Here is a 23,899-nt window from a genome sequence, read left to right on the forward strand (position 1 = left end):
TGTCATATAAAAATATAATCAGTTATTTTATAACAAGAATATAAAAATAATAAATAGTTGTAAAATACATGAAAAATTTATCAACATTAATATTTTTGCATATTTTAATACACCTGTAAATTTAAATATAAATAATATAAGTAGTGAGAGTGTTATTTTGTTAAAAACATAAAAAAAGTATGTGTTTATTGAAATAGAGAATGTGAATGTTATTTAAGAGATAAGGACATACAGTTATTGATATTTATTTTCTAATGTTTTAAGGATTACGTTCTTGGATAAAGGAAAAGTTGTTGATATATAAGATAAGCAAAAAATAATAATTTATAGTTAAAATTAATAAAATTATAACTATATTTTTTCTATTTTTATCCTCAACAATAGATTGTTTTAAATATACAGACTTTGGTCTCTCTGGACAATAATATATTATGGGTGTTTCTTATTGCACCTTATCAAAATTCTTTCTGACCCATCAATTTTCAAAAAATTAATTTAACTATTTTTTAAAATGATTTATGGATTATTTGTTCTGAAAGCTTTTTGAAACATATTTTTCATAATTCAACAAATGTATTTTTGAAAAATATTTTCTAAAAGAAGATTTCTGGAATAAAATTTCCGTAACATATTTAATACGTTTTAGAATGTGGTTTTGAGAATAAATTTTTCAAGATGTGTTAAGAACGAATTAAATAAACCATTTGGTCCTTTCATTTAATTAATGGGGTGTAGGAAGAATTTTGATGGATGAAGGAAGAAACAACCCCAATTTTAGGTTCAATGTGGGGGCAAATTCTTCCTGCACCATATCAATTTTAACCTCCACCATATCAATTTTTTAAATTTCTAAAACTACCCTTATTTCAAATTAAAAAATCCAAAATAATAATTATAATTGAAAAATAAAAAATACATGCTGGAAAAAAATTCTGAACACAAAAACTAAAAATACATTCTGGATAAAAAATTTCAGAATTCAAAACTATGTTCGGAAAATTGAAATCCAAAATATTTCAGATAAAAGTTTCAAAAATAATTTTTCCATTTTTGTGTAAGTTATTTTTGTCATTTAGAAGGGGTATTTTTGTCATTTTCTAGAGCTGATTGGGTGCATGTTGAAATTGATATGGTAGAAGGAGAAATTGCCCAATGTGGGCGGAATAGGCCATTCAGACAACCTGGGCCCAACAAAGCCCAATATGGTATAAACTGAGAAAAATTAGGTACATCTTTTACATAGCTCCACTTCAATCCTAAGAGATCGGGTAATAGTAAGTAGTTAGGGTGGTGATATTTTGATAGAGTAAAGAAAAACACCCACTTAATAACTTAAAATAATAATATTTTAATCATAACTATTTTTTTAATTTAAAATTCGAATACTTATTATTATATTGTTAAAGTGGATTGCCAACAGTGTTTATTTAGGGGTGTGAAACTATTGTTTTCAAAGTATCTACAAGAATGTTAATCTTCAGTATAATTTGGATATTTACTTATTATATTTCTCTCAACAAAATGTGGCTGTAGTTTAGTGGTAAGAATTCCACGTTGTGGCCGTGGAGACCTGGGCTCGAATCCCAGCAGCCACACAAACATATATTCTTTAGTAATTTTATAATTTCGAACATTTTTTTTTTACTGAACACAGTGATCAAATAGGTTTTGTTTTTGACATTTGATTGCTTAGAGTAATGAATGTGTAAACCCCCAATGAATTTCTTGCTCAAAATATATTACAATGACGTGATATCTAATTGTTTGATTTAGATCGAAATCATCTCGGTTTTTTATCTTATCCATCAACATTTTTTTTTCATCGGCTTAATTTTCATTACTCGTAAGCTAGATTCAAACCAAATCAACGGTTGAGTGCTTAATTTGCTGCATAATTGCGGTCAAGTATGTCATAAGCAGTATAAACCATGGATCAGTGCAATGAAATGTATGCTATAATAATTATTATTAATATTCCTGAGAAAACAAAACAATACAGGGACAATATTGAGAGAAAAAAGAAACAAATTAGGAATTGGCGAAGCATCTCTCTCACTTGTTCTTGACTTCAACGCCAGATTTGCCGGCAATGATGACAGAGGTGGCCATGTTCAAGAACAATCCATGCTCGACGACGCCTTCGAGAGCGGAGATTTCAGCGCCAGCAGCGAGGGAATCCCTAATTGGAGTCTTGAAATACAAATCCACAATGTAATTGGAGTTATCGGTAACGTAGGGTTTACCAGATTCATCCAATCTCAATTTGGCGTCGCATCCTTCTTCCTTAAAGAGTTGCTGGAGGCGATCCAGATTGTACTTCCAGCAGAACTGAACCACCTCCACCGGCATGGCGAGGCCGCTGCCACCGAGGCCGTCCACGAGCTTCGTGTCGTCGACGACGACAATGAACTTATCGGAAGCGGCCTCCACCATCTTCTCGCGGAGGAGGGCACCGCCGCGGCCTTTGACAAGATTGAGGTCGGGATCGACCTCGTCGGCGCCGTCGATGGCGAGATCGAGGCGGGGATTGTTGTCGAGGACAGAGAGGGGGATGCCGAGGGAGCGGGCCTGTTCCTCCGTGCGCTTGGAGGTGGGGACGCCGATGATGTTGGTGAGCTCGCCGGAGGCGAGGAGCGCGCCGAGCTTGGCGACGACGAAGGCGGCGGTGGAGCCGGTGCCGAGGCCAAGGACCATGCCGCTCTTGACGGCCTCGACTGCCTTGTCGGCTGCGAGTCTCTTGAGGTCGTCCTGGGTGAGGGTAATGGCGCGGACGGCGAAACAATGAGGACGTGTGCGCAGTTTAAGAGAGGTAGGGTTGCGCAGGATAAGGCGCGTGGAGGCGGTGTGGTGCACGGAGGAGAGAGAAGGAGGTGAGGAGAGGGATAAGGAGGCCATTGAAGAAGTGAAGAAGAAGAAAAAAGTGGGCCTTGTTTGGAAGAGGCTCAACCAGTGAATGTCACACACCACAATCTACACCCAGGTTTGCTTCTTTGCCCTTTTTTTTATCACTTTATTATCTCTTGTGGTTTTTCCTTAACTTGCCTTTGATTGCTTTCCACTACACAAAAAGTTAGATCATATGGATATTCTCTTTCCAACCTCCCCCATTCATTCACCTACCAATTTCTGCATTTCTCCCCTTATCCTTAAAACAAAAACACATTTCATTTTAATAAAACACAAATACCTCCATTAATTGTTTATATTTTATTGTATTGAATAAATAATATATCTGCTTATATTTATACCATTCTTTAATTATATATTCTTATTTATATTCAGTTTCTTAATTTAATAATTGTTCAAAAAAAAATATTAATTTAGCACGTGAAAACCTTGTAGGCACAACGATACTCCCTCCCTCCCAAATAACTATTGTTCACGTCTACTTTTCTTTTCTTTATAAATTCTTTTATTTGATCTCGATTCCTTTCTTTTACTGTCTATAAATTTGAAAAGATAATTCTATTTAAAAAAATTAAATTTAGTTTCATTTAATCTCACATCTTATGTGGGTATGTTACACAAGTTTAGCATTATTACATAATCTTCTTATTGGGAAATCGCTGTCGAGAATGATGAAGGGGAATTGGAGAAGAATCGATTGCTTGTTTTATGCTATTGAGAGCCACGAGCCAGTGACCATTGGTTTACCCTAGACAAAATGTTTGGGCAACGAGCAGAGTTGATCCTGGAAGCGTGGTTGACGAAGAGTGACTGTAAATGCAAAATTGTAATTAATTTGAGAATGTAGATAAAAATGAGACTAGGTACAAGGAGAGGAGGAATAACATTACTCGTTATAAGGGAAAAAGGATGGTGTTATCAAGGGAAAACAACAATTTGACTGAACATCACTGTTTTTTATTAAACTATATATTCTAATATATAAAATTGTAATTAATTTGATAATGTAGATAAAAATGAGAATAGGTACAAGGAGAGGAGGAATAGCATTACTCGTTACAAGGGGAAAAGGATGGTGTGATCAAGGGAAAACAACAATTCGACTAAAGATAACTGTTTTTTACTAAATTAAATATTTTAATTAGAAGACATCTTTTTTGCTAGAACAAATATGAACTCCAGCTTCTTGATGAAAAGCTCTAAAGTTGAAAAAGTATAAAAGGTACTAAGTATTGGGTGAACAATTCCTTATATATGACTATCTATTTATATGTTTTTTTACTTCCAATAATAAAACTAAACAATTGAAGTATATTTAATTTATTAATAATAATGGTCAGGAAAAGTTTACAACGTGCTGCTAGATTTTTGGAGAAAATGTTGGCTTTCGATGATAATTGTTTTTCGATGGTAGGCCACTTCCACTTTTGAGAAGGCGGGACATTCATGGTTTTTGAAGTGAAAGGATGAAAATGTGAGATTGGTTATCACACATTACTCATCCCCTTTATCATACATTAGTCATTCTCTTTTCTTGGTATTAAGAAATAGACTTTAAACATAATTTAACTTTACAAAACTTGAAATAGACTTTAAACATAATTTAACTTTACAAAACTTGCTCATAAGGTAAATTTTGTAAGGTGAGTTTTGTCTCACTTATATACTCTGATACCATATTAAGAAGTAAACTTTAAGCCTAACTCAACCTTATAAAATCGGTTCATAAAGTGAGGTTTGAATCCATATCTTTATATCTAGTTAATGTGAGATTTTCATCACTTAACAAGATTTTTAATCGAGGGACGATACCTAGTACATTAGATTTCGGTCTTGGATGAGTATCACTAAGTTGCTCATGAAGAGTTTTCAACTTGTTCGATGTTGGTTTTGTATGTTAGTCTATGTAATTCCTTTGTATTTTTGAACTTTATATATTAATTATGATCGAATGGTAGTGTGGGTTAGTTTTAATTTCATGTTTAGAGACTTCTCAAATTAATTATTAATTATAGTCGAACACTTGTGGTTAGTTTTAATTTCATATTTAGTGATTAAGAAATCCAAAAAGAGATGGAGTATGCTCTCCATATAGTATAGTGTTACCTGAAAATCAGGCTATGCTTCAGAGAAAGAGTGTGTGAGAGTGGATACATTGCAGCAGCAGTAAGAACAACACATGCAACAGTCGCTTATGCATAATCAAATTCATTCAATCAACTTTAGCCATCTTCCATCATAATTTCTGAAAATCCATATTCGGTCACCAGCATGATAACTTTGTTGTGAATATTAATCACACAACAATCTAGTAATTCTCGCTGAGTTGTTCAAATCCAGGTGGACCACTAAAAACTATGCCCTTAATTTTTTTTAACTTTTTATTGTATTTTTGGGGCTTTTACAATTTAATATAAAAGGTATAAGGTTTAAATAAATATTTTATACTAAAGTTTTATATTTTAATAAACTTCTCTAATTAATTTTTTTTAATTTTCAAAATTATACATTTTTTATCAATTAGTTGACAACTTATTAACGTGAGATTATGTAATCAATGGTAAGGTATCTTTTTGAGTAAATGGAATATACATTTTATTTTTTGAAAATTTTAATAATTTTTTAAATAATATTATTTTACCACATACATTTTTCAATTTAGATGAATGAATATATACTAATTAAATCATAGAAAATAATATAAAGTAGTAGTAAATTTTTGTTTATAACTCACAATTTGAAAAGAATACTGTTATGCTGATTTTTATGAACACTTGATTATCATTCTTTAACATTTAAAAATAAAACTTATGCATTGCTGGTCATTTTTTAACTATTAATTTTAAAATAATTGAACAAATGCTATATAAGTTCATAAAAGTTTACCTAGAGTTTAAAAATAACTAGTTTTATTCAAAACTTATGAATTCCTTATTTGTTTACGGATGATTATTTCTACTTAACTAAATCCAAGCAACATCCATTTCTTAAGTGCAAGTAAATAGGGTTTTTGACCATGATGTTATTTTTTTTTTCTTTTTATCATAATAGGGTCCGTTTAAAAAAAATTACAAATTTAGATAAGTCGTGTCAATTCGGCATGACTTCATATGCATAAATCGTCCCAATTAGATACGACTTCTGTCATGACACGACTTCTGCTTTGTCATACTGAAGTCGTGCCAACTTGACACGACTTTCCAAATACAATAAATTTTCATTTATCTTTTTATTTCCAAATTCAATAACAATTTTCTTCATTTTTTAATTAATCAAATAATCAAACATTCTTTATTGTATTACATTACCGTCAAACATGATTCATTCACGATTATTCAATTTTTTTGTTCCTTAAAACTAACATTCTTAACAAATTATGTATCAAATTAATTTTTAACATTACATAACTTACTACCCAATATATAAACAATAAAATTAAAAAACAAAATTATGACGTGGCAGAAGTCGTGCCAAGTTGATACGACTTCAGTATGACATGACATAAATTGTGTTTAATTGGGACAATTTGTGCATATAAAGTCGTGCCCACAAACTTCCATAAATTTATAATTTTTTTTAAACGGATTTTGATAAAAAAAATAAAAATAACCCCATAGTAAAAAAACCTCAAGTAAATATGTCTACAAAATTACTATCTTTGAACCACATATTTTGGTTCTTAAGAATTGAATATAGTCGAGTTACAGCAATCACCAATTCTGAAATGTGAATTGAGTGACATGTACGTAATTTAAAGAATGATTCCAATTATATCACATCACTCATTCAATTCAATCTTCCAAAATCGGAACAGTACACAATCCCGTGCCTTAATATGGCAAGACATAACGTAGTACTCAGCTTTTTTGCCCCAAACCCTCGTGTGTTTGTATGGTGTTTATCTTATTCATCCCATTTATAATAAAGTATTTTTCTAGGTTTGTAATTATTTTCCCAACATTAAGGTTTGTATTCTTGATTTCCATCTTATTTAATTTCAACAATGTTTTAGTCCGGATTATTTAGGACTTATTATATGGTCTTCCAGACTTGTTTCAAATTATGTATTTATGTATTTATGCTACCTTAATTATGATAAAATATTTTTATATTATGCATTTATACTACCTTAATTATGATAAAATACTTTTATATTTATACTAGAAGAATATATTTTAACTTATTCATTGATATTTGTATATCTATTGATTTCTTTTTATACATTAAGTTTCATACAATCCAATTGTTAAATTAATTATATAACATTTTAAAATTATTTAATAAATATTAAATAATTTTACTTTTAAAATATAAGTAAATGTCAACTATAAGATTTATTTAATTTAATTTAATTAAACTTTTGTTTTCATAATATGATTTGCTTAAAATGTCCGTTATAATATTTAATGGTTGAATTATTGAAAATAAGTGTAATTTTAGAATACTTTTTAAATATTTTCCATTATAAGTTAAATTTTTTGTTAAAATTATAAAAATTAAAGATATTTATTAAATAAAACATAAAAGTTACAAAATTTAACTGCTATATGAATTTGAACCTTTAAAACGTTTCTCGAAATATAATATTTTTGTATCATATAACTCAAATCAAACATAAGATACGGGCATTAATTAATTAAGTTATTCTAAATATAGATTTACTCTTCATTAAATTCTTTGTTGTTTAATTTAATAATTTTAGTAAGTGATTCAAATTTAAACGTTAAATTAAAAAAATAATCTCCTTCTTATAATTATATTATCTGAGAAAGATTAGACAACACATATATATTGTGAATCTTATATTATCTTTTTCATACCCCATTCTTATATTTTGTTGAGGTGTTACTATTATTATTTTTATCCAAAAGTATATACATATTAAAAAAATTAAAAACCTTTATATTTGAAGTAATCACAAAACTTGTTGATGGAATGAATATACCCAAGACAATCACAAAACTTGTCATCAGAGGTCATAAATTTGTCAGAAAATATCAGACGTATGGAGAGCGCACGGCAAGCCCTGGAATTCTTCAAAGTTTTCCTCCTTGACAAAGCTTCTACCCAGTTGGTATATTCTTCTTTCTGTTCTTGCTTTTGCTTCTTTCACTATCTTTTGTTATTATCTTTAGTGTAACCATTAGGGTCAATCCAGTGTGGGAGGTTAGGAGAGTTTATACGGGTCTAAGTTCAAAACCCTTGATCTTGTATCCCAAAAAAGAGTCTTACTTTAGTGTGAAAGGATCATGAAAAGTGAATCTTTTTTTGTATTCATGAACCTTTTCTGTAGTAGTCATTGTCGCTTGGTTTTTTTGTCTGAGTTTTTATGCTTTGAAAATGTCAATGGTGTATAACTGACGGTGACACTCACTTGGAACTTGTTCTTGTTTCAGCAAATACCAACATCTTTCACTAAGTTTTTCAATGGAATCGCACCATGCAAGATCATTCTCATTGATCACGATGGAAAATGTTGGGATGTTAAGTTGGAGAAAATCGAGGGTCGTTTGGTTTTTAAAAATGGGTGGCAGCAATTTGCCAAGGAGAAAAATTTAGAAGAAGGGGACTTTTTGGTTTTTCAGTATGATGGCATGTCTACCTTTAATGTGAAGATATTTTCGAAAACTGGGTGCAGGAAAGGGGCTACACCTCCAAGCCGCGAAAAAGTTGTTCCCATTGTGAATTTGGAAAAAGATTCTGATGAGTTTGGTAATAAAATCCAGAGCAATGGTATAGGGAAACGCTCACTGCCAAATACCAAATTAAAACTGGAATCAGTCTTAGAAGGTCAGTTCTTCAAGTATTCGTTTTGTATAATCTCATATCATTATTATCCTAAAGCTAAAAATGTAACCCTACATGCTTAATGCTTATAGGGGCATGTCCATCTGAAGGAGCTCGGCGCAGATCAAAAAGACTGAAGGAAGAAAAAGATAAAAAAAATGACAAGAAACTTGCTCTGACTAAGCATGTTCCATTGCAGAATCCTCATTTTCAAATATATTTTGATACTCCCTGGAGACTGAAAAGAGTGGTTGGTTATTTTATTTTTTTACGTAATTTACAATTTAAGTAGTTACTTTACTCTGACTTAAATGTAAACTAGCAGTAAATTAATTCATTGAGGTTAAAAGTGAAAGTTGTTGAACTAATAGATAAATATAAAAAATCAAATAAGTTGAAACAAGCAAACCTAAAAGCCTGTTTAATACACTCTAAATAAAGTTTTTTTTTAATGTTTGAGTTTATTTAAAAAATGAAAGAAAATAACAGACATATTTAGCCACCAAACATGTATTAAATGGTGTTGATTTTCAATTCATCATACCTTGTCCTTGGGATCTAGTGGGATATATAATTGTTCAATTTGGTTTGTGTTATAAAATAGTTGGGTGACTTGGATGAGATGATAAAATTGGTGTTGGTGGGTTGCAGGAAATTCCTAAAAAGCCGATTAAGGACATGGAAATCAAGTTGATCGGGAATATAATTCTCAGGGATGAGAATGACAGGTCGTGGCCGGTGTCGATCATTTCCACAGCGAATCAAGACCGTCGTTATTTGGGAAGTGGATGGTTGGATTTCAGGCAGTGCAACAACATTGAAGAAGGGTGTCAATGTGATTTTCAGTTTGTTGTTGACAAAGCAAACGTAGCCAAAGAACTGCTTGTGCGCGTACGTTCGAAGGGAGGACTGCAAATAGTTTAGGGCATGGCTGCTTATCATTTCATTTAAATTAAGATTGCACTCATCTTGTGGTTGTGCGATCCTGGTGCCTTTTCTTGTTTAGAAGAGTTGTAGAGGATGATGGTTTTGCATATAGAGGGGGATGCAAACCAAGAGGTTTTTGCTTTACATTTTATTTGTACAAGTCATGTAGTACTTTTATAGTTGCTATCAAGACCAAGGTATTCATTTCATCGCAACTCTTTCAAACTGGTACACACATTTAGCACGAGCTTACTAGTTTACTGAAATATCTGTTCTTCAAATTTTGTGCAAAGGGTAAATCCCAAATACATACAGAAAAAATGGGTCTTTTTTAAGTCTTCATTTTTCAAAGCTTAGATCGGAATGAATGTAATGCATAAAAACCATCCCATTTTGGAGTTGGAATGACCGGTAAATAACAAAAATCAATCAAATGCTTTCATGTGACTTGCAGGAAAGATAAATCAATAAATTACGACCCTCCCCGCAAAATCGAAATGATTTCAGGCCAATTGAATCTGGTCATCATTACCATAGGCTGCCAAAAAATTAAGTAAAAACTCTAGCGTTACAAGGCAAACCAATAAAATAATTTCTTATCAAATCTTGGTCCCACATTTGCCAGTATAAATAATATTACTCTGATGTGTACAGTTTAACTAAAGACCCAAGCCAGGAAGTTCTGGTTTGCATCCTCATTTAAGATTATATTCTTCCATGGTGATGGGATTATTACTGTACCTATATTTCATTTCATGTCGATTTCGCATAGAGGTCAATGCTACCGATTTGCAGCCGGGAAGTAGAATGAACATCTTTGACTGCCAGAAACCTAAACCTGTATAGACATAATATTTGTGTTTTGGAAGATCAAGAGTACGAGACAGAATCAGCCAATGGCAAATAAGAAACAATCAAACACATACCTTTCTAGTCTTAATACCTTACTTTAGAATGAATATATTCATTAGAATTAAATTAATGATATGATAATTTAGATCTAAGTACCCCCAAAAATAAATAAATTTGGAGTTATTTTGGTTACCACAAAGCGGAAAAACATATGATTAAGGTAGAGATAAAGGGAAAATGATAAGAATTCATTATTATTTTCTAAATTTGGAAGCCCTGCATATATGTAGACCGACACAAATCAGAAAAAATAAAAAGTAAAACACTTCATATTTAACTTTTATGCAAAAAAAAACTATTCATATGTTAATGTTTAAAAGCACAAATAACAGCTCTTTAAATAGAAGTATATATTTATAATGCTTTTTTGAACATAAGCATAAACATTATTTGTTCCAGTAAATTATAACACATAATAATTGTTTTAATAAAAAAATTGAGAAATAGATTCGCCTGGGTTACCTATCAACACCACTTAAATTTTTTTGTTCAGGTTTCTTCACTGTGTCAAGGTAAATTACCTGAAAACGTTACACGGAAAGCTTGCGCAACCGATTTTGTATGTTCTACGCTGGAAACGGTCTTCAAAGAACTGAGAAGTTTGCTTGTCCAAAACTTGCCAGCTGATCCCCTTATCACTGCTACCTTCAAGAATCCTGAGAACATAACATACCGCAAGATAATGAATGCACGGTACATGCTTTACTAATTGAAGCTTATACATGACAACTCACTACCAAGCATAGAAAAGGTTATCAGAATCTTGTTTAGAAAAACAGAGCCAGTCAAGAAACATACTAGCTAACCAGGGGAAAAATACGACTTTAACAACATATGCATATGGTTGCTGACAGGTAGAGCAAAAGCAGCACACACATGACACAATTGGCTTGCTTGGCTTGGCTTTTATGTTGTCTTTAAGGATTTGATTTTGATAAGATGGCAGCATAAGTTTTATAATACCAATAAACTATATTGTGCCACCTGTTTAAAACATCAGCAAATCCTTTTTTTTAAGTAAAAATAAAGTTACTACTACAGTGATGAATGTTTTAAATTGATGACGAATTAAATTTTAAATTTTCATTGTTAATCATGTATGGGAGGGAGCAGCACATTGTTAATTTGGAGCAATGAAGTTATTAAGATTGGAGAACTCTACAAGGTAAGGCAGACTAACTTGGCTACTCGTTAATTAATAAAAATAATAACGACAATGAAACGATTTAAAAGTACTTCAGCATATATTCTAAAGTTCGTACCAGTCCATTGGATCCCTTTCCGGTGCATCATTGGCTGACATCAAATCATATGCTACAAGCTCAAACATCTTGTAATCAAATGTTCTATACACGATCCAACAACCTACCCAGTCAATGTAAACCGATATTTTTATCAGAGTATCATCAAGGCAAGTAGTGCCTGGACATTTAGAAAGGTGTGCACAGTAGAAATAAAATGGAATTATACTTTTGGCACTTGCATTTAAACTGGCGTGAAGCATTTAGACAGGGAATTAAAATCTCTAAATATTATTTATTCAACAAAAAGGGAGCATAGAGCAAAGTCCACTGGAAAATGAATATACAGTATAAGAAAAATGAAAAAAAAAAACTAGTGATTCCTATAACAATCTCTACCAGGCCAAATGGACACTTATTTTACTCAAAATTCTCTTCACAAGATCCCCCTGAACCCTCCCTATAAAAATCTAGCATTCTCCCTCCAGGAGGATCTCTCCATTGACAAACTGTTAGATGTCTATTCAGTTATGCCTAGAGTCCACTTAGTCGATTTGGGCCCAATAATTATTTTTTTCATTGCTTTGTCCCTCACATCCCTTCTCTGCCCCTTTTATTTCTTTTAAATAGCCTATAGTTTCAGTGACTAACACTTCATAATTATGAATTCTTTTTCATTGATCTTATGAAGACAAAAAATCAACAAAGAAGAACTCCTAAGAATGAGAGTTTTAACATGGAAACACATAACAGTGCAGAGAAACTAACTAGACCAATTCAAGTTTCTAACATTTATCCACTAGTAACTTAAAACTATAAATTCTAAGTGGTTTGCTTAGAATCTATTCATGAAATATAATTGGTATAGAGGAAATATCCATAAGAAAATTTAGCAAAGATAGATATCATGCAAAGCACTATACAAAGATAAGATACTTCGTAGTTGCCACAACTTGTTCTTTTCTAACAGGAGTAGATATCACGTTTTTTCATTTGTAGGTGAAAAACAGCAATACCTCCATAAATTAATTCTCTAGAAGTATGTTTAAGCTTGAAGCACAATCTTATGAGGTAAGTTATTTATTTGGTTAACATACCTTTTGCTCCATTTAGTTCTTCCCATTTAGATACTCGAATTCCATCAAATGCAGATGTTATCTGAAATTTCATAAAATAGTGACAACTTTATAAATGCTATAAGGAACAAGTATGGTAAACATATAAAATATCCAGTTAAATACAAACTCACAATCCCAAAAGGCAACTCCTCTGAACTTGCAATCGCTGAACCTGAATGTATTCTATTTAACTTTGGAAGTGGGAGCAGAAACATATCTTTCCCATAGTTTTCACACTTGTCAAGATTGTAAATTATGTCATCCAGAGCATCTAGCGCAACAGGCAAAGCTAAAGAAGTAACAACGGGGTCAGCGACCAAACCAATTTCAACTGTTCCATCTGTATTCATTTTTTTCTCTAGTGAAAGCGCATCAAGTAAGTCATCAAAAGATGGCAACAGTTTTTGAAATTTTGGTTTATTTAGAACTGAATCAATGGAGGTCCTTCTACTTTTATAAGGGGAATTGTGAAGATCCAAAAGAATTCCTTTAGTAATCCCGAGTACTTCAACAGCTTCTGACTTTGTTAGTTCTTCCCCAACAAATTGATAAAGGACAGCATGAAATGCATTATAAATCCTTGTCACGTGTTCATCTATGCACAAACGAACCGGGCAAGCAGAAGAACTTAGCTCATCAGAACCAATCTCTAACCTGGATTTGCGCCATTCTTCATTCCCACTTCGTCTTCCAGGTAATGATAGTGACTCGTCATCATTAGCATGTAAACTCCTCTCAAGTTCTTCCTTTTCTTCCATATCACGAGCTTGAATAATTGAAAGTAGTTTAGATGCAAGGCCTCTTCGAATTTCTTCTGTTATATTATGTAATACAGATGACGCAGAAGGCTCTGTAAGCATAGTTCGGCGAGAAAGAACCTCAATTTTGAAAAAAATACAAAAATTCATCATAAGTTATCAGCAAATCATGATTCTCATGCACGTGAAAGAGCATAAATTGTGAAACCTACCTCATGCCACTTCTTTGTGTATCGTTTGGTGACATCATAAACCCCATCTTTTGCTATGGCTATTACATAATTTAATTTTTTCCCCCACCTGTGCCACATATTTTAAAAAAGTGAGGAAACATGAAAACAGGATGGAAACTCTTAATGAGGACAAGAACAATGCTTTTGTCAATGTCAATTAGATGGATGATAGCAATGAATACACTCAAGTGAAAGTACTGCACAAATGAACAATACCCTTTTTCATATAATAATGGCTTGTCATAGATTCCTTCACATGGGTCAAGATGCATCCATCTGTAAGAACATAACAAACACATCTGACCAGAAACAGTTTTAACAGCAGGATTATGATAACCAGCAACTTTAGGTCAATTTTATTTATACCTGCCCAAGAATTGAGAGAAGCACTCTGTCCATACATGATCCGTAAAGTCCAAGATCTGGAGATAAGAATGCAAGCTAAATTCAAAAATTGAATAATTTACATGTCTATACGATGGGTATCTTTTCCTTACAGATAACAATTTAATTTAGAATATCAAGCATGACTTTTTCTCCTTATGTATATGAGAACTGAACATATTTTATGTAAGTAAGACTACAATTAAATCAGCTAACAAAACACAAGATTTTGCCATGTAGATGTTTGACACGAGACATTGGGCACTGCATTTGTAATATCAGTATCATCATGTGCATTATCTAGCAGTTAAGGATATAAAAAAGCAATGCATTATCGACTCAATTGCAGCATAAAAATCAAGAAAAACCAACATACTGAAAAGACTGAATTTCATCTAGTTACAAACCAGACGTGAATCATAGCCAAAAGCTCGACAATAGAAAGTAAAGCAATTGGCCCATTCCCCACAGCGGCCCTCTCTTGTTTCCACAAGCTGCAATTTTAATAAGGGAATGTCAGTATCCAAAATAAATGTGATGGGAAAAGAAGTTGGATAGGCAGTCAGCCCAGTATAAATTATAACAACTTGACATGAGTTGAATACCTTCATTGGATCATTGTACCGAGGGAAGCGAGTAAGTTTGGAGCAAAAGGTGCAGCTGGGTTGTGAAAAGATAAATGTGAATAACATGAAATAGACGTTAGGCAAAAAATAGAAGCTAAAAATTTAGAGAACATGAGAAAAAACCTTCAAAAATGCTTTATAAGCAAAAGGACAGAATCCAAGTAACCATAACAAAACTAGTTTGATATCACCAGATCTCCTAATAGTAAATAGATATGTAGTATGTAATGGATGAATAATTCCACTCATAAAAATAGGATTTTCTGGCAAAGACATCTACTAAATAATATCAAACAGGAAACAGTTTGCTGACATTGAAAAAATGACACTTTCAAATTTAAAGAAACTATTAAGTTGATAGTGATAAAAATATGTTGCAGACCATTCGGTTGATTAACTAAGGTTTAAAGTTAGTTCATATGCATGATGTCATAAGAAAATTAAAATAAATATCAAGTATGATAATTAGAAGAGCCACTTTCCTTGAAACACAGTAATTTCACATTAAAGTATACATTCAATAGTCATACCGATAGAGTTCAACCCTAGAAGCTCCATAAAGTGTCTCAGAAGGAAGTGCAGCAGTCATGCCCTGGGCTACAGTTTGTTTACCACAATCATGACAAGATGGTGAATTCACCCATCTATAGACAAGAATGCGAAAGAAATAAGAAAAGAATCAGATGCATTTGTAAAAATATTACGCATGTGTAGGTTAACTGATGTCTATCATGCTGACAAAACATTGCACCAATCATATTTGAGTCAAATCACAAATAGGCCAGCAATTACATGAAGCATGAGATATGTGATCCACTCTCTTCAGTCTTCAAGGAATTATTGGCCATTGAAACGTTCGGTCCATTGGCATTAAAGGAGAACAGAAAATATAATAATTAGTTTAAACCTGAAGGATTTTTTGAACCAGAAAAGCAGCTGCAGCAAGAAAGCATGATCTTGTTCTATTTTCGATGGCTTGAAGTTCCCCTCCTGGAAAATGTTTATTAGGCTCCGAGATTACAAAAAATATAAAAGCATAATAGGAAAACACATGCTTATGAAATGACAACAGCATTGCAATTCATACACAGTTCTTGTCAAAATGAAGAAAAAGACAGTTCCAGGGTAAATGAATTTCTAAAATAGTTGTACAGAGAGTTACAGTGAAATAGTTGATTTTACTAAAGACAAATTCATATCCTCTACGAAACTATATATTTGTAGAATAAACTAAGATAAATTCTCCTACCTTGGCCAAAGAGACCAAAGCTTTCTCCTCGAGCTCTTCTACAGGAACAGACTTCCGAGCAGCCTCCTGGCGTGTTGGATCCTCATACTGCAATATATCAAAACAAATCAATACATGAAGTGATGGAATCAATCGTGATATACTAATATTCATAACGATAACAGACAGAAGCCAGTTTCTTAGTCTATCTTTACTGTAAAACTAATTGTCTTTCTGACACGCTATGAACTTCATGAACCAAATATCTTGCTCTCCTCATTAAACGAAGATAAAATTATTACTAAGTCAATAAGTTGAAAAATACCATGCGAACTTGACTAATGTAGGGCCGTACTCTACTATCAAATTCACGAGGATTTTCGTTCGACATATATTGCTGCAACATAAGCGCTTCCTCCTCAGCCTGTACAGATATAATAGTACATGCACACACACAAAGTGTTAAATGAAAATAAAGGTGAAACTAGAAATACATATAGAAATGTTCTCCATTTCCATAATCGAACACATAATCTTAGGTCAAACCTGCAAGAGTCTGGCCAATTCCTCATCGGATTTCAACAAATCGGAATAACTTGGTTCTGGTTCTGGTTCTGGTTCTGGTTCCGGTACCGGTTCGGAGTTAAAGTCGGAGTCCGTGACCGAGACGAGCCGTAGTTTGTCAGAAATGGCGATGAGATCAGAATCAGTGGTGACTGGAGTATCTTGTTCGGCTTCAAGAATCTATGCAATGCAAACAGAGAATCAAAATTTAGGAGTGTGGAAATGAAAAATTGGGAGCGGAATTGAGAATTACGAAGGCGAATCGGAACCTTTTGCTGATGAGGTGGAACGGAAGTGAGGGAATAAAGCTGGAATTGAAAAACCTGCAACAGTGGAATAATGAAGGAATGAATTGGATATAGACAGTGAAATTGAATCGTGAGAAAAAAAGGTTACAGAGAAAGAAACGCACTTCGAAGCCATCGTCTGTGTCGTAATGGATATCAAAGTCAGAGTCGTCGTGAACCACCTGAAACGTGCGCGCCACCATCTTCTTTCTCTCTGCTCAACCTTCACTGAAATAAATATTTAATAAACACACACGATAACTGTTTTAATATTAACACGCATAATAACTGCTTTAATGTTTTTTTTAAAAAAAATTTGCCGCACCTTGTATATTATTGTAATAGGATTAACTAACGTCAACCAAAAAAATATCACTGATTACTTTTTTTAATTATTAAATATAATTCAATATTAAAATAATTTTTCTATTTAATGATAATTAAAGTAATTTATCTATACAATAACCCTAAAATTTAATTGCCATCCAACTTTTTCGTACGGATGTCTAAAGAAGAAAAAGAAGAAAAATTAACATAAAACAAGATCATAGTGTTACCATAAATTGTTCTGGTATGGACATAAAAGGTTGGTGTACCCCTTAACTTGGTTCTCCATTGGAAATGAGAAATTAAATAAAAGAAAATGATGTTTTGATAATTATATAACTATTTCACAACCTGTGTGTTTAAGTTTAATGTGATTAAAAAAATAAGTTTTTGTAATTGTGAAGAAGGTATAAAAATAGCATCTTTAACGTAATAGAGTATCAGAGTCATCTAAAGTTTAACTCAATCCATAAAATCAGTTTATAGGATGAGGTTTATATATATAATATAATATTTTTATTTTTATTTATTTTTAGTTGATGTGAGATTTTTAACACTTCTCATTATGAATTTAAGGAGTTTAAATTGAATTTAATTTTATTTAGGATATAAAATAATATTTTATATAAGTTGAAATTGCATTGGAAATTTATAATAGTCATTCATAAATAGCTTCTTTTCTTACATTTAAAAAAATGATTATTATAAGTTAAGACATTTCTTTAATTCTTTTACGAGTTTATGTAATGATTTTATAACATAAATTTTGTTCTTAGTTTATTAGATCCGTGTTAGTTTTATCTTGTTTTATGTAAAATTTAGAAAAAACTAAAAGGCATTTGTGAAAGATTAATCGCATCAAGTGTTCAATAAAATTTAACAAAAAAAGTTACATTTTTTCAAATAAAATTTGATCTCTTCAAGACATAAAATTTTATGGTATGTTGAATTGTGAAGAAATAAAATGGATGAAATAAAATAAAACTAATGTAGATTACATGGAGAAAGAGGGGGGAAATCATTTTAAAGATTGTGATAACCACTAAATTAATTTTTATATATTTTTATTCATGCACTTTTAAAAAAATTTATTGTGTTTGTTTCCCAACTAAATACGGATAACTTTCAATTTATTTTCATTTAATTTAATTAAACCTTCTACACTGACACGCATTAATTAATGGCATTAAACAGCCTAACTACTAATTAATATTGATAACAACATTTACGTAATTGCTTGAAGTTATAAGATGCTATCCAACCGACATTACAAGTTTGCAATAAGTACAGTATTACTCAAGGGTAACTATATAGGTAATGGCCATTTTTAAAAAAAAAATAGTATATGGTAAGTTATGGTTACATTGTTGAGTTCTCAAAGTTTTCTATTAATTTTTAATTTTTTTTTTTTTTTTTACGGTTTCACTTAAGGTGATTGATTTTTTTTTGGGAAAAAATATAATACAAACAGACTAGCAGGGAGTCTATTATACCAATGAAAAGATTCTCTATGAATAAATCCTAAATTAGCCAACTTATCAGCATACGCATTCCCTTCACGAAAAATATGAGTTACCCTAAACCTGATTGTCCCACAAAAATTAAGACAAGTATTCCATCGATTCTGAAGCATCCACGGAACATTAGTCCTAGCAGTAAACGCAGCACAAACCAAGGCAGAATCACATTCAAGCCAGACATTAGTAAGTCCCATTTTTTGAGCTTCCTCCATAGCATGTATAACTCCATAAAACTCAGCAACCAAAGCAGTTTGAACTTCAAGAAATGCTGAAAAAGCACCAATAAATTCTCCCATACTCCCACGAAAAATACCTCCACAAGTAGCAAGACCAGTATACCCCCTAGCAGCCCCATCAGTATTAATTTTGACCCAGCCTGGTGAAGGAAATTCCCATCTAATAGGAAGAGGACGAAAAACTTTACCGCTACGAGTCTTAATACCGAAAAACTTAATCACGTTGAAGTCCAACATATCATTCTTCATTGAAGCTTTAGACGAATTTCCCACTAGACAAGTTAAATCTTTAATTATCGAAATAGCCTTAGAAACCCCAATCTTATCCTGAAATCTAGCATAATTCCTCATACGCCATATCATCCATATAGAAAAGGTTATCACCGCAAGCTTAATCAATTTAACCAGAGGACTACCATCACTCTTAATAAATGAAAGTATATCATCCTTATTAGAGAAATGAGAAGTAAGAAAAATTTGTCGTACCCAACTCCAAATATGCAATGCGTTAGAACATTCAAAAAATAGATGTTGAATAGATTCCTCTTACTTTTCACAAAGCGAACACATAAAACATATATGCAAACCCTTATTCTGAATAATGACAAATAAGTTCAAACAGGAGTATATTTGCATCAACAAATATAATAGCTTTAATGGGAGAAAAACTTTAACAAAATGGTGCATCTATGAAAGTGATATGCACACTTAATGTAGACAAACACGTGTCTTGAAAATCAAATACTTTATTTTCAAAACTCTTACATTTTAAATCCAATAAAACAAACACAACAGTCATTGTTAAACAAGAGTTGTAAGGATATATACTCAGTAAACAACTAATAAATGCAATTTTTCATTAAAAAATCATGATTTGAGTGCATTGAAAACTGTTTTTAATTTCTTAATGTCCTTAATATTTTTTATGAAGTGATATTACCAAAACTTAATTACGATAAACTATGTAGCATAGATACGGACACTGACATAACACGGATACGGAGATACATATAATCTCTAAAATATAGGATACGGGAACACAGATCTATATATTATATAATTTTGAATTATATAAATTGAAAATAAATATTTATGTGCAAAAGTATGTTTCAGATTCTTTTGAGAGCAGGAAGATATTTTTCATGACGGATTCAAAAGAATTTGTTCCTTATTCTTATAATCATAATAAAAATTTATACAATAAATTTAAATTTTAAAAAAATTATTGTATTTATACCTTTTAAAATTGTGTTAGAACCGTGTTAGAATTTTCAAAAATCTAACAAATATTTTTTGAATTAAACACTTCACTAATAAGTATCCTAATAACTATCCAATACAGATACGTCATTTAAGAAAAATATCCAGCTTCTTAGGAGAGTTAACATGCCTCATAGTTTGGGAAAAAAAAGCACGTGAACATAATATAACATGAAGTTCGTTAATATTACTTTTATAACTGCACATTAATTAATATGATTTGACTAATAATTTGAATAAAATATTAATTTTCTTTATATTTGTCATGTACTATATAAAGCATTAGCTGGGTTTTTCGCAAAAATGGTGTATTTTTTTTTCATATTTACGTAAATGGGCAAAAGTAGAAAAAATTACAGAAATGGGCAATTTTTGGTCAAAGTTGCCAATGGTGTAGGCAACATCAATTAAATTTGTTAATCTCTCCACTTTTTATTTTTTAATTAAAGTTTCTAACTGGATTGACAACTTTAGTGTAAATAAAATTGGATATTGGATTGACAATTTCACTCCATTGAAGTTGTCAACCGTATTGGCAAGTTCAGTTCATATTTTTTTATATAAATGACAATTAATATTTTTGGAAATAAAAATATATAAATAATATTTTAAAAAATGACAATTAATTATAATATCAAAATTTAATTTAATTTAATTTAAGAAAATGGTATATAAAGTTGAATAATTAAAATTATTTTTTTACAATAATTTTAAATAAATTGGATTAAAAATGAGTTGTTTGATAAATTAAAAATATTTACTATTTTTTAAATATTGTTAAAGTTAAAAATACACTTATAAAAATGTGATATGATTTATGTATAAATTTTTAGATTATATAATATATGAAAATGTATTTATGTAAAATAAATGAAAATATTGAATAGAAGTCATTAAAAGAAGATGATATTAAAATATTTGATAACAACATTACAAAGGATGATTCTACTGTCTAAATGGACAATTTCCTTTGTTATGACCTTCATTGCGACAGTAAGAACATTTTTTTGGCTTGTTTTGAATTGGTTGATCCATTTCATTATGCAAACGAGTTGTAATTGGTCGTCCCGAGTTTTTACGTCGCATGTGGGGGTCAGGTATGAAATTTGGTCCGGTATAAGTAGACCAATAATCCTCGTTTTGAACGGGATGGAATTAAACTTGATATGCCTTTCTAATCATGTGGAGGTTGTAAACCGGATCAATGAATGTCGTCATTTGTAAATGACAAGAGGAACAAACGGCAATCACATGACGACAGGGAAGTCGAAGAGCTTGGAAGTGACCACAATCACACCACCAATCATTTAATCTAACTGTATATGACTGAGGTCGTCGACCATGTTGGGGGGTGGCTAATTCTTGGACATCAAATTCAGAATTTTCTACATTAAACCTTTCCACGAAACACATAGTCGAATCTTGTTGATTTTTTCTAAATAAGGTTGTGATATCTTCTGGATAATGATGACCTGCACGTAACATGGTGTCTATTTTGAAGGCTCGCTCAAGAAACCATGTTTTTGTTTTTTCGAAAGTTGCCTTAACCAAAGCGGAAATCGGTAAGGAACGAGCTCCCTTAAGCACGAAGTTAATGCATTCCGCTAGATTTGTGGTCATGTGACCATACCTCTTTCCCCCATCGTATGCTTGAGTCCATTTCTCTAACGGTATGCGATCTATCCAGGAAAATGCTTGCTTGAACTCAGATCGCATAACTGATAGCTTTGCCTGTACTATCGGTTGTTTCATCTCATAAGCTGTCATAAAGAAGTAAATGAATTTAGTTAAATGGTAAAAAGTCGTAATTATCTATTAGAGAAGGTAAGCAATGTTATTACCCATGTTAATCAACTGTTGTTTGAGCTGGGCATTTTTGAATTTTTTGTTGAAATTCGATGCGATATGACGTATGCAATACACAGAAACGAGGTCGTCTCCTTCCCATCCAACTTCTTCGGATTGTAATGCTGAAATTATACCGGTTCCTCTATCAGTAATCATGCACAAATTTGGCTGAGGTGTCACATATTGTCGCAATAATTGGAAGAACCAAATTAAAGCCTCCCGAGTCTCGCCTTCAACAATCGCAAACGCCAATGGAAATATGTTCCGATTCCCATCTTGAGCGATTGCGGTCAACAATGTTCCATGGTATCTTCCAGTTAGAAATGTCCCATCAACTTGTACAATGGGCTTGCAAAAATTGAAACCATCGATACAAGGCTTGAAAGACCAAAACACACGATCCAACGTGTAACAAGAATTGTCTTGAGCACCATCAACCATACAAGGAGAAGCAATATACTGCACAATTGTCCCCGGATTGCTCTCTTTTACTGCTTCCAACCATCTAGGAAGATCATTGTAGGATTGTTCCCAATCGCCAAATGCCAAAGCAAGAGTTATTGCTCAACATGCTCGAGCTCACATATTAACACTTATTGGGAGTCTATTGATGCCTGATTCTTCAGGTAGTAAGGTACATTTAATGTATCTATTATTGTTGGCTGACTTGAACAACGTTAGAAATTATAGTTGGGGGTCAGCTGTATTGGCTTCTTTGTATCGTGCGCTCGATCACGGAATAGACTTTAATCAAGATAATATTGGAGGTTGCACGCTGCTTTTCCAGTGTTGGGCATGGGAACGCCTAACATGCATTTCTCCACAACTTCAACCATTGACCGATGAAGAAGTTCAACAAGGGGTTGGTTTCCCACTCGGGAAAAGGTATGCTATTTTTTTATTAATTTTCGAGACAAGAAAACAAAGTTCTTAATATTCCTTTGCTTATATTAGGTGGACTCGGAGGATGCATAGGACGCACACAGGAGGAACCACTGTTCCTCAAATACGAGCAATGTTTGATGGCATTAAAGCTAAAGAGGTTGTAACCAATATATAAACTAACATATCATTTTATCTGAAAATTTCATATTACTGATGTTTCAAACATTTATTTACAGTTTCTTTGGACTCCATATCGAGTGGATTATGTTAGGCGCTTGATCACTATCGAGGTTTCCCCAATTGCACGAGCGGTAGTTCCTCTCATATGTTTCGCAACGGTTGAATTTCATCAGGTTGATAGGGTCATGCGCCAATTTGGATTTCGACAAAGTATTCCACATGACCCATTCAATCTTGATTAACTTCACAAAGAGGATATGAGAGGACGAACTGATCGATATTGGCCACAATATCATGTGGCATGGATAGCGATGTGGAATGACCGTCATAATTGTCTAATTCAGGGAAATCAATTTAATGGAAATGGTCATTTGCATGACAAGTCAACATACATGCAATGGTACATCAACCATACTATCCGCTACATCTCGCCTATAGAGTCATCGTCCGAGGATGATGTAAGTTCAATTACAAAATTATTTATTATTCTTCATTCACTCATCCAAAATTAACACATATTTTCAAAACAGTATGATATGCCACATGAGACTACACAACCTCACTATCAACATTATGTCGGGTCTTCTTCTCAAGTTCAATCGTTTCAACAACAATCTTTTCGTCTGCCAGGTGTTCAACCGACCCAGTTGTTCGGATATAGGGATCAACCT

The 23,899-nt window shown here is 32.3% G+C and overlaps 4 protein-coding genes and 1 non-coding gene across 6 annotated transcripts; 2 read left to right on the forward strand and 3 right to left on the reverse strand.

Annotated features, from left to right (window-relative positions):
• Positions 1-1,523: 1,523 nt before the first annotated feature.
• TRNAH-GUG (transfer RNA histidin (anticodon GUG)) lies at positions 1,524-1,595 on the forward strand. The gene has a single exon. It is a non-coding gene; the product is annotated as a tRNA-His (tRNA).
• A 354-nt stretch (positions 1,596-1,949) lies between these two features.
• EMB3119 (Ribose 5-phosphate isomerase, type A protein) lies at positions 1,950-3,879 on the reverse strand. The gene has a single exon (XM_068639589.2). It carries the CDS (start codon positions 2,893-2,895, stop codon positions 2,053-2,055), a length of 843 nt encoding a protein of 280 aa, XP_068495690.1. The 5' UTR covers positions 2,896-3,879; the 3' UTR covers positions 1,950-2,052.
• A 3,944-nt stretch (positions 3,880-7,823) lies between these two features.
• Positions 7,824-9,952, forward strand: LOC137831783 (putative B3 domain-containing protein At5g66980). Its single transcript, XM_068639591.2, has 4 exons — positions 7,824-7,981; positions 8,304-8,697; positions 8,787-8,944; positions 9,346-9,952. The coding sequence occupies exons 1-4, from the start codon at positions 7,913-7,915 to the stop codon at positions 9,616-9,618; spliced, it is 894 nt and encodes a 297-aa protein (XP_068495692.2). The 5' UTR covers positions 7,824-7,912; the 3' UTR covers positions 9,619-9,952.
• A 170-nt stretch (positions 9,953-10,122) lies between these two features.
• On the reverse strand, positions 10,123-17,252 carry PNG1 (peptide-N-glycanase 1). Of its 2 annotated transcripts, none has more exons than XM_068639590.2 (17): positions 17,098-17,252; positions 16,955-17,008; positions 16,668-16,865; positions 16,447-16,545; positions 16,143-16,229; positions 15,801-15,883; positions 15,424-15,537; positions 14,873-14,927; positions 14,675-14,761; positions 14,250-14,305; positions 14,100-14,159; positions 13,863-13,950; positions 13,024-13,770; positions 12,872-12,932; positions 11,796-11,898; positions 11,055-11,189; positions 10,123-10,459 (listed from the first exon to the last, which is right to left on the reverse strand). In XM_068639590.2, exons 1-17 carry the CDS (start codon positions 17,173-17,175, stop codon positions 10,375-10,377), a joined length of 2,190 nt encoding a protein of 729 aa, XP_068495691.1. In that variant the 5' UTR covers positions 17,176-17,252; the 3' UTR covers positions 10,123-10,374. The 2 variants fall into 2 exon arrangements, with proteins under 2 accessions (XP_068495691.1, XP_090160280.1); XM_090304154.1 differs by having other exon boundaries at positions 15,686-15,883; positions 17,098-17,218.
• A 4,218-nt stretch (positions 17,253-21,470) lies between these two features.
• On the reverse strand, positions 21,471-22,604 carry LOC137833511 (uncharacterized). The gene is made up of 2 exons (XM_068641855.2): positions 22,157-22,604; positions 21,471-22,075 (listed from the first exon to the last, which is right to left on the reverse strand). Exons 1-2 carry the CDS (start codon positions 22,602-22,604, stop codon positions 21,471-21,473), a joined length of 1,053 nt encoding a protein of 350 aa, XP_068497956.2.
• Between the last annotated feature and the right edge of the window lie 1,295 nt (positions 22,605-23,899).

The sequence above is a fragment of the Phaseolus vulgaris genome, chromosome 6, assembly GCF_051622355.1.
Source record: "Phaseolus vulgaris cultivar YP4 chromosome 6, ASM5162235v1, whole genome shotgun sequence".
Lineage (NCBI taxonomy): Eukaryota > Viridiplantae > Streptophyta > Magnoliopsida > Fabales > Fabaceae > Phaseolus > Phaseolus vulgaris.